At 37.1% G+C, this 11,932-nt stretch overlaps 1 protein-coding gene across 2 annotated transcripts in view; it reads right to left on the bottom strand.

The window, feature by feature from the left end:
* NTNG1 (netrin G1) overlaps positions 1-11,932 on the bottom strand; it is a 307,364-nt gene that overhangs the window by 4,606 nt on the left and 290,826 nt on the right. For both annotated transcript variants that reach the window (XM_027772277.1, XM_027772278.1), the window contains exon 4: positions 11,749-11,775. In XM_027772277.1, the coding sequence (XP_027628078.1) occupies positions 11,749-11,775 (27 nt within the window). The remainder of the gene's footprint in view (positions 1-11,748; positions 11,776-11,932) is intronic.

Genomic DNA, 11,932 nt, shown 5'->3' with positions numbered 1-11,932 from the left:
GAAAAGGAGAAAGAGAAAGTGAGAAAGCACCCCCCTGGGGAAAGGTCACACTGCAAACCCTTTTCCGTCATTTCTGCCCCCTTTTAGAACTGATTTTGGACAGTGAATGCACATGCACACACTGCCGTGCTTCTCAAGCCACTAGGTCTGAGATTTGGACTGTGCAGTCGGCCATGGGGGATCCAGCCTCCTTAACATCACCCACCACTCCATGGGCTGGCTCAGGATGTGATTTGGGTTTTTTTTGGTTTTGTTTTTAATTTTTTTTTTTTTGGAGAGGTTTTTGCTATAGGGCGTGTACGCTCGCCAGATAGACAGAGAGAAACAGACAGAAAGCAAGAAATCACCCTCCAGGGGGGATGGCCACACTGCAATCCCTTCTCCATTCTCCTCCCGGGATCTTGGGCACACACGCATACGTGCCCAGTGTGAATTTTAAGCCACCGGGTCTGGGACTTGAACCATGGTCGACTACATGGGAGTCCAGCGACATAGCCATTACACTAACTGCTGGTCCCTTGTTTTAAAATTTTGCCAGAAGATATGTGTGCTCCTCTGAGAAAGACAGAGAGAGAGAGAGAGAAAAGGAAAACAAAAAAGCATTCTCTGGACAAATGGTCATAACTCTAATCCCTTCTCCACTTCTCCCTTGTTTTGGGATTTGGGGCATGCATGTCCAGCCTGTTTCTCAAGCCACTGGGTCTGGGACCAAATATTTGATCATGTGGGATCCAATTGTCTTAACAACCATGCCACAGGCTAACTCCAGGATGTGATGTTTTAAAACTTTTTTTTTTTTTTTTTTGCTATAGGGCGCTTGTGCTCACCAGAAAGACAGAGAGAGACAGAAAGCAAGAAATCACCCCCCAGGGGGGATGGACACGCCACAATCCCTTCTCCTCCATTCTCCTCTAGGAATCTTGGGCACACACATGTGCTAGCATGAGTTTAAGCCAGCGGGTCCGAGACTCAAACTGCGGTCGACTACATAGGAGTTCAGCGACATAGCCATTACACTAACTGCTGGTCCCACGCCATGACTTCTTTAAGCAGTCTTTAAGCAGCTATTTCATGATTCAGATACCATCATCTACCAAGTCCAGCTCAAAACCACACGCCTTGTATTGTCCTTGGAGACCACCCAAATCCACAGGATGGCTCTTACTCTTATAGCATGTTGCTACAGGGATCCGTGAGTTCTCACTGACAGGCATTAGGTTAATATTTGCTAGTTAAAATTTCACACGTCTATTTCTTGTCTCCCTGATTAAAATGGATTTCTTCGAAGAAGTGCAAAGCTTTGCAGAACTTCAGTATCTGATAATCAAGACACGATACCAAGTGGCCAGGCTACTGTGAACAGGTATCATCAGACTGTTTCCTCCATAATTCGATTATAGCAAATAACATTTTTTGCAAGCCGTGGGACTTTCACTATAACTTCGGTTTTTAAATGTTTGTTAGAAAACTTTGTCTAACAGATCTAAGAGCTGTCAGTCTGTTTTGCTCTGCTTCTGTATGTATAAACTCCTATAGTATATATATCTTTATTAAGATTGCCTTTGTATGTGTGTGTGTACGTATATATTCACATTTATGAAAGAAAGATATAATAATTTTCCACATTTGTATCCAGATGGATAAATAAACGTGGTAACAAATTGACAACATACACAAGTTAATGATTGACTGTTGCTTTTCATTTTAGCATTTTGATGATAAGTATTGAATTAAAAATCAGGAAAACCCTACTTGACTCGTGATGATCAGTTTTGAAAAACTATAAATTTTTCATTTTGAAAGAATTAATATTATTCCTGGAAATTGTTAATTTTAAAATGATTTCAAGTCATTGGTATGGTATTTTTTTATTTTTTATTTTTGGAGAGGTTTTTGCTATAGGGCGCGTGTGCTTGCTGGACAGACAGAGAGAGATAGAGAGACAGAAAGTGAGAAATCACCCCCCCAGGGGGGATGGCCACACCACAATCCTTTCTCCTCCATTCTTCTCTCGAGGATCTTGGGCACGTATGCACATGCGCCTGGCATGAGTTTAAGCCACCAGGTCCAGGACTTAAACCGCAGTCGACTATGTGAGAGTCCAGCGACATAGCCATTATGCTAACTGCTGGTCCCAAGTCACTGGTATGGTTTTATAAAGAAAAATATTTATCTTATTTGCATCAAATTAACACAATCTTAGTTTGTTATAATAGTTCTCTCTTTTTCTGTAATAAAAGAAAATATGGGTCATGAGTAGGGGTAATGTTTATGAGTTTCAATGTTAAATATTTAGTGACTAGTATGTCTGAATACAATGGAAGTAATAATATGATTTATTATTTTATTAATAAACTGCAAAAAATTTAAGTTAAGATAATAATTTTACATTAAGTCAATTTAGAAATGAGTTCTGAAAATGTACTCCACAAATTTTTATTCCATATTTCAATATATGCAATAATAGTTTATGCCTATTTTTTAAATATTTATTTATACTTAAACACATTTGTTAGTGTTTTATGCTTTTTCTCTTAGATGCTGAGGTTCCAGTTTAAGGGTCTTTTTTATATATATTAAGAAATGTAATGCAGGCTATTTTAAATTTGAATTTAGATCACTTGATTAATGGAATTAACAAGGTAGACACCTGAGTCATAATCTGTTCTCTACTTAGAATATTATTCTATACTCGAGATCATTACTGGAAAAGGGAAGCCGTTGCTTTTGCTTGGGAATATAATTAAATTGGACTTCCTTTTTTTCAATTCATTTCATTATATAAGATGTCTAACCTTCCTAAACAATTAAAACTCAGATCCACTAGCAGTCATCATGTGGAAATCCTGATCTAATCTCTACATATCTCCAGTGGCACAAAATTTTATGTGCTATGTACTTTCCTTGGGAGGAAAAATATGATGAAAAAATGGATATTGAAATTTATGGACTCTAAACTCCTACAGTGTGTTCAGTTCATGCATATATGTTTTATTATTTGGCTGGCATGGGATTTTTTTAAACCTAATAGCTCACCTTAATTAAAAAATTATTTTGCTTTATAATTTCAAGAGCCAAACAAAAATACAACTTAAAATTAAGCAATCACTCTCTGGCTATTTTTGTTACTCTAAAATCCTGGCATGTAGTAAGTTTTCAACAAATATTACTCACACACATTTAATTCCCTATTGGGCACATGGAAGGATGTCTTTAAGCATAATTGAGACAACTTCTATTTTATCATACTCAATTCCAATGAATGCTTTTCATAAACTGAAGTCTCTAAGAATTCTGAGGCACTAGGCAACTTGTTTCAGCAGTTATGAATTGCAAATAGAAAAAGATTGTTAAAAAAAAAAAACTAAGAAACATCTTTGGGTCAATGCAACAGTCTTACAGTGGTAGATTGTTCAAAGGCAAAGGAAGTGGGGGTCAGATGAGGAATCTGGTTCCAGTTCTGTCCCTGAAGAGCTATTTGTGAATTTCGCTGGACTCCAGTTCTACTGTCTGTAAGATAAAGATGCTGAGTCCAGTTGGTGGCATGGTGGTAAGGCAGATGAATCCCACATAGCCCACTGCAGGATATGAGTCCCAGACTTGACAGTCTGAAAAACATGCTCAAGGCGCCAGCAGGTGGTGTAGTTTAGGTGCTGGAATCTCACATGACTGACAGGGGTTAGAGTCCCAGATCTGCCAGCTTACTCTCTCACTTTCTCTCTGGTAAGCACATGTGCCCTACAGTAAATTAAAAAAAATAAATAATTAAATTAAATTAAATTAAATAAATAGTTCTTTTAAAAAGGAAGAAAGAAAGAAGAAGAAAAACATGCCCCAAATCTTGAAGGGAGAGAGGAATGCAGGAGAAGAGATTGCAGTGTGACCATGCCCTAGGGAGTGTTTTCACTACGGGATTAAGAGTTCTCTATGTGAAGGAGAAGTTACTACTACTCCTTGACTGTGGACCTGTTAATGGTCACAGTGAAACCCAAACTGGAGCTGAAAAATATTACCAGTTCGGGGAGTAGAGATACAGTAGCATATCAAAGCATATAGTGATACCCTTCCAGATGGACAATCGCTCAGGAATAGCTTCTTATGGAAAGCTCTTCTTAGGGATCCTGGTCCCAGACATCTGGAAATGAACTGAATTAGGTTAACTATCTTCTGCACTGACTTGCAAAGACGATGACAATGTATGGAGTCTGAAGACCACAATCACCCCACAACTTCTTCCTTTACAAATAAACCAAATATCTGAAATGAACATCAGCTGCTATTCATCTATTATTTTGAATTTCCAAATTACATTTGTGGGAAGACTAGATAATAACTATTTATGAGAAGTTTATAAGATATGAGGCAAGTGGGGTACCCAATGTGTTAGTGGTAAAGTGGCTGGATTCACATGGCCGACTATATAGTTTGAGTCCTGGACCTGGCAGCTTGAAGAACTCTGGGCACATGTGCATGCATGCTTAACATCCCAGGAGGAGAATGGAGGAGAAGGGATTGTGGTGTCTACCTAAGGGGTGCTTTCTCACTTTCTCTCTCTCTCTCTCTCTCTCTCTTTCTGTAGCTCTCTCTGGTGAGCACATTAACCCTAGCAAAATTAAAAAAAAAAAAGATGCAAATAGTATATTTTAAACTGGGTTGGCACCTTAGTTCTACACTTGTATAGGTTCTTTAACTTTTCTGCTAAGGAACCTGAGCTTTCTCATCTTTAAAACGAGGAGAATGACAGTACCTGCTATTGTTTTTTTGTGAAGACAGAATGAATTAATATTTGCTTGGTATTATAAAGAACATTTAATAGGGGTTAGCTCTTATTCTACTTGTGGTTGCAGTTGCAATAAAAATCAGGTTATTGGACTATATGCAATTCTTGCTGATTTAAATTGGGAAAATAATGTGCTCCTTCTATTTTTCTGTCTCATCTTAATTCATGTCAAAGTGAATTATTCTGATATTAAAAAGCTCATTTAAGATATAGCTTACTTTAGGGAATAATCCAGCTGTAGGGACTATATCAAATACTATTATTCAGAAATAAATATAAATTATTTTGAAATGCAGAGAGAAATATTTAAGTTTTAACCTTTAAAGATATAAAAATAAACCAGTCTCATAGTTGGGAAGCATATCAGGTTGGAATATGAATCAAATATATAGTTTTTCCAAATTTGTTGTTATTGTTAAGAAATCCTCAGAAAGCTGTTTCATAACAATTTAGTTGTGGCCCTTGAAAGTCATTTTTATGAAACAGAAAAAGTAAGATTCCAGTTATGAAAATGAGACTCCAGAAAAAGTTTTTTTCTCTTCTCTGTGCCCCTAGGAAAGCTCTCTGCACTGTAAATCGCAGATACCTGTGTTAGAATTGCTAATCTGATCATCTAACGTTGTCATAGTGAATCAAGCTGAGAAGCAAGCTTGAAACAGAAAGCTAAAGACATCTTATTTACATTCAGAAGGTTTTAGAGGTTGCTTTAGACAATCAAATTATCTTCTATCACACCTGATCTTTACTAAGCCTAAAAGGAAGGCACTTTTCAATTCACTTGTGGACAGCCTTTAAAAACAGGGTAAGGGACCGGCAGATGGTGTAATGGTTATGTTGCTGGACTCCCACGTAGTCAACTCTGGTTTGAGTACTGGATCCAGCAACTTAAAGCTCATGCTGGGCACGTGTGTGAGCGTGCCTAAGAACCTGAAAGGAGACTGGAGGAGAAAGGATTGCGGTGTGGCCATCCCCACAGGAGAAGGGGGATGATTTTGCATTTTCTGTCTCTCTGGTGAGCACATGCACTCTATAGTAAAAATCTCTAAATAAATAAATAAATAAAGACAGGGTAAAAATTAATGTTTTTTCATTAAAGGGGAAGTCCACTGATTTTTTTTCTCTTAAATAATCTATTATGTACTACCTCTGACTTTACTAATTTAAGTAAAGGAGAAGGTGAATTCCAATGTTGTGGCAGAATCTGAAGAGTCTTTGTTCATAAACTGGACATTGAGCTGAAGTAGTTGCCTTGGCTTCTTGTCCAGATGCTTTAGGAAATCCATTTAAAGCTTAGTTGCCTTATCTATAAAATAATGAAATGGTAAGAGTTGCTCTTTAAATTTCTTAACACAAAAATGTTTACATAATTTTTCTGGTTCTAAAATATGGTACCAGAGTGCTACCAAGATATGGAAAACCACTTCTGATAGGATGTTAGTAAGCCTTCCTCAAGCATCCTTCTTCCAGGACCATATGAGGAGAATATCAGGTTGAGATATCTCAGGGGCCCTTTGAGTTCATCCAGTCACTGCTGTGGTTCTTTAGAGAACTTGGAAATAGCATTATTAATGCCTAGAAAAAAAGTATCTACAGGAAACCCGAATGTACTCCAGAAGAAGTATGGAGGTAATCTTACCATCTTCACAGTTAGCTGACTACTTTCAGAAATTGGTGGGGAAGACATAGATTCAGGTGAGAGTCAAAGATCTCTCCTTGAGATGGCACATTGAGTTTTATTTTGCCACAAGCAATTATCTCAATAAAGAAAAAAAAAGTTTACTGTCACAGAATATGTGTTTCACAATTTTCATAGATAATTTCATGAATATTTTCACATCCTATCTTATCTAACACCTGTATGTTTTCCCTCTTTCTCAGTATATTGGGGATGTCTGGTGATAGAGAAAGGGCATAGTTTGACATGGGAGGATCAAAAAAGTCCCCACCCCCTATGCTCAGACACCATGCTTAGAAATTCTCCTCTTGACAGCATAGTGAGGAACTAGAAGATAAATTTCTATTTTTTCCCCCCCAGGATTCTATAATTTCCTGCACAGAAAAGGGGCAATTCAGGTATCAACAAGTCTCCTAAGGTATAGTATAGTGGTTTGAAAGTAATCAGAGGTAAGAGTCAATAAGTCTAGAAATTTTCTTTTTTAATCTCTTCTACTTAGTATAATGCTATGAGCATATACTTTGGGGCCAGATAGACCTTTTAGACCTTTTAGGGGGAAATGACTTGGGCACTCTGAGCCTCAGAAGCGTCATTTAGAATATGGAATTCTATAGACATATGGAATTCTGTAGACATATGGGCACACCGCCCTACAATTCCAAGCAAAAAAGTTCTGCCTAACTTTTTTCAGGATGTGGAGTGGTTCGTTGGACAGCTCTACTCTGATACTCCAAAAAGACTTCAATGGATGCCCACAGTCTTGTAGTAACTGCTCTAGTGTGGGAATTCATAGGACATAGGACCTTTTGGAGATCCTGACAAATCTTTGTTTAAACTAGTAATTTCTTGACCCAATAGAACTAGAAAAGGTAGAGATTTTAGCTCACACTTAAAAAGTGACTTGACATTCTAAATTCACCTGGGAAAAGGTTAAAGCATGAAAAAGTCAGTTTGGTCAAGGTGGGCATTTGTTGTCAGTAAAGACAGGCAATCCTCTCAGAATCTTTTTTTTTTTTTTTTTTTTTTTTTTTTTTTTGAGTAGGAGTTTCTTTCTTTCCCATTCACTGGAATATTTGATTTGTTCTTAAGGATTAAGGAGGTGGCTCTATTCTAATGTTCATTCAATTTTAGGATAACCACAAAGGTTTCATGAATGTGAAATGCTAGTTACACAAATATGAAATGGATCTGTGATGAGGATACCGGATACATGATATAACAGTCCCAAAGGCATTTCACCTGGGACCTAAGCTTTCCTTCTAGAACATCAGCAAACAGTTCAAAATTAATGTAGCACACCATGCAATTTGCCATATCGCTACACTAGCCTGATAATTTTTTTCCCTCATTATATAAAACCTAATTAGTTAAAGGGCAATTCAAATGAAACTTTTATTTGGGGGATTTAGAAGTATTAAAGCAAAGGGGAAAAAAAAACACAAACAAACACTGCAGCTCTCTGGATAGCATGAACATGATTATTAATAACCCTTGGGTAGGAAAATGATTAACCTTGTTATTTTCCTCACGATCCAGGTTTCTACAATAAATGAGTACTGCACAAAAATATTTGGATGCTGTATGGAAAACAACTTTTACAAGGTCTCCAACTGGCATCAAATGTTTTCAAGTATGAAAACATCTCTGGGCTTTCTTAACAGAACTGATGGATCCCTGCAGGTAGTGCTTCCCTTGTTTCAGAGTCCTGCCAATTAAATCAAATTAGAGACAATTTTTTCACTCTGTGATAAAGGCAATGCTCATTATAAGAGAAAACAGAGGAATGGGAGAGATTTCTCTTCAGTGAACTATTGTTTTAAATCAAGTAAGCTGGGGTTGGGGGCGGGAAGGATCGCCAAGTACTTGTATCAATATTCTGTACTTTATACCATCATGTCAGTCATTTGAAAATAATGTCAGGAAACGCATCTATAGTCAGGTTCATAAAACCTTTACATCACTTTTCTTTTGTAGTATTCTAAGAAACAGTCCTGTTTATTTAAAAATTTCCATTTGAAAAAAATGATCTTCTTGGATGTGATTTTTCCCTTTTATGGATGGGTGTACCCTTAACCCCTGACTGATTTGTCATCTGCTTTTGTAAGAAGTGATAATCACCCACACAAAGTTCTCTGCACATTAGGCCAACTCTTGCTGATCTACTTATAATATACTATTTAGCGTAATTACTGGAATCATTTACTTTTCAGGACTAAGGATCTGATAATGTATGGTAGAAGGTAATGATCAATTTATCCATTTTAACCGAAACACTCTCACCAAGCCAGCTATTAATTTGGATCATCAGTATCAACAAATGTTCACTTGGATAGCATTGTGAATGTTTACTTATAAGTGTATGATATATTTTATAAGAAAATGAAACCTGAATGAATGACTACCATATTAGGTAAAATAAAAACAGATCATTGGGCTCAAATGACTACAGGTCTATTTTGAGATTCATTAATTGCTGACAATATCACCAGTATTTTTTCAGCCATGACTAAACCCCATCAAAATGACTGAGTTTTAAATCAAGTATGCTGGGGATGATTGGGAACCCTATATCCTAATAGATAGACAACAGCAGGTACAAATGACCTTAATGGGAAATTTATTTCAGAAATGTTTTTAGCAGATGATCGGAAAGGATGACCATTCAAAGTCTAGGCATTTGAACTTTAATATAGGCATTGACAATTTGGGATCTATACTGAAATCTACAAGAGCTCCAAAACATTTAGCTATTGTGAATATAGCATATGTATGTGAACTTATGGTTACATACATCAATAATTTACATCGATGATATACATCATTTATTCGCCTTGAAATATGCTTTGATGATCAGAGTCTCATGGGTGTTACATCTGTTGTAATGGTATCTTCCTACATAGCTGGCAGAATTATATTCATTGATTCCTTCTTTGGGGTAAAGAGAAAAGCCCTGGCAAACACCCAGACTTAGTTTAAAATCTAAGAAGAGTCTTCTTTGGCTTGCACTTGAAAACTCCATTCCCATGCTCTATAGAACAGGCAGTGAGTCATGTGTGTGTGGATTCTTGCCCTTGGGAGAGGAAAAGAATCCACCAGTGCACACGACAAGCACCTTATAAGCCCACAAAGAAGGAACTTATGAATGCCATTGAAGCAGCCTAGAAGATACATCCTGTTTGATGGTTTTATCATAAATCTCTTTACCTTAAAAGCCAAGCAACAGGCAAGGTAGTCATGTGTGATGTTGGGTGACCCCTGGAAGAGCTTACAACCAGCTTACTGGAAATCTGAGAACATACCCATTGCACTCCAAGCAGAACAGCCAGAGGCATATTGAAAGCAGGGTACCAACTATTACTTTATCTGATGGCTTTTGTTACGTGTTAGGAGTTCAATTTTCTTAAGTTACGGTAATAAAGGTTAACATTTTCTAAAGGCACAACAAAGCATCCTTTCAGGTCACCACTGACTTCAAAATGAAACAAAGCAAAACAAAACTGGAATTTCCCGATTAGGTGTGTAAAAGGTCGACATCTGCTGATGCTCAGAGATAGGGGATGAGGTGGAGACGGCCAGATGAGATGTTGAGTGAGCAGTACAGTCAGAGGGTCCATGCAACACACAATTGACACTGCAAATGTAAACACTCCCCAACGCCAAAGAACTACTTTTCCATCCATCCATTTCTGAAACTTTTGACAGCCAGATCACGGTAGCAGCCTCAATAATCTGTTTGGTTCTCTTTTGCTCTAAAATGCATGTGCAAATGCAATTGTCAAGGCCTGAAAGGAGCACATTTGGGGTATATATACTGTTAGGTAAATGCAAGGGAGATTCTAAAGCAGAAAAATGAGACTATTAGAGCTGAAGGTTTTCATTTATAAATTTGTAGCACTGATGCTATTTCCAGAAGATCACAAAGAAGATGCTGTGGCATTAGGCTGGTATCTGAATGGATGTGAACGCTACTTCTATTTTCAAAGCAGCTGATTTTCATGGCATTTAACATGTCTAGTGCTTAACAAATCAGCGTTCAGGCTTATGCAAACTTAAGTGAACTGGACTGATTTATAAATTGAAAGACCTGATTGTGTATTTATAAGAAGAGGGAAGTTATTCTATTCAAATTATCAGAGTAGTGTTTTTTGGATGGATATGGGATACCATGAGTCTTCAAATGCTACTGTTCACACTGTTGTCACCCTGCCTAACACAGCACTGATGACATAAGCCTGTGAGGAGTGGCATTAAAGTGAACCACCTTCTTTTCACTGACAGTTCATAATCTTGACCTCCCCACTACTATATTTCTAATCAGTTATTCAGCAGCTGGTCTGAGGTTTTAGCTGTTGAAATAAATGGCGTGCTACATAAATATGTAAAATTCTGCTCTGAAAAGCTATTAGGCATGTTCTTAATGAGCATTTTAGGTTTGGCATTAGGGTGGCCTTGTTTTACAAGTGAAGAAGGACCTATGGTGTGATTCTCCCATGAGAACTGAGAGAACGTTCTTTGCGGTGATACTAGAGAGGTGTTCTGCTGAGAGCTGGAGAGGAATCTCTCTTCAATTGCTTAGATTTCTACTAAATGATTTCTTGCAGTAATATCTAATACTCTGACTCCTAAATTCTTCATGTATTTTCTTTTTAATATACCTTTTCTCTATCAAACTTAAACCTAAGAGTCAAGATGACATGATTGCATTTTAGGAGAGAGAAATAGATGTACTAATTATCTTTTTCCTTTATTCTTCCAGAACGACTAATGATCACAAACCTGCCTCTTTCAGGCCTTCACAAAGTCTAGAGTTTAATGCATTAACAAAATTCCCTCCCCCTAGTTTCATGGCCTTTTCCTTGGGCTCTAATGAATATGTCCAAGGCATTCATTGGCATTCATTCTCTGCTGTTCTAAATTATATTAGAAATCCACATCTAGTCCTAGAGCGAAAGTGTAATTTGTTTGTTGGTTACTAAGTATGGGGAAATAGGACTATTTATATTTTTGCTAAATGAGTTATGGTTACCCAAGTAATTGAACCTCTGTGCAGGTGGCCTTCATTAATCAAAAATAGTCAGGAAAGCTATGGCCCTGCCATGTTCACAGAGGTATTATGCTTAAATCACTATTTTATCTGTGCTCTTATCATATCTGTGCAGAAAACCAACACAAAAATGCAATTCACAAAGAAAATACTCTATGACATCAGAAATGGACACTGGGAAAATAGATCTGAGGAGCTGAACAACAAAGCAAAGCTAGCCTAGACTCAGTTTGGTGATTGTTTACTTACTACCAATACTGGAAATACTGGGAATACCTGGGGAGAAAGAAAAAAAGAAACCTGTTAGCTATTTATAAGAAAATGACATCTTTAACTTAATGTAAACATCTCAGAAACTTGACACTTGATAACATTCAGGACATTCAGAAATTAGCATGGAAAAACTATTCATATATATATATATATATATATA

Source organism: Tupaia chinensis, unplaced genomic scaffold (assembly GCF_000334495.1).
Source record: "Tupaia chinensis unplaced genomic scaffold, TupChi_1.0 Scaffold000270_1, whole genome shotgun sequence".
Classification (NCBI taxonomy): Eukaryota; Metazoa; Chordata; class Mammalia; order Scandentia; family Tupaiidae; genus Tupaia; species Tupaia belangeri.
Note: the sequence above shows the minus strand (reverse complement) of the source record. Positions and strands in the feature narration are given on the sequence as shown.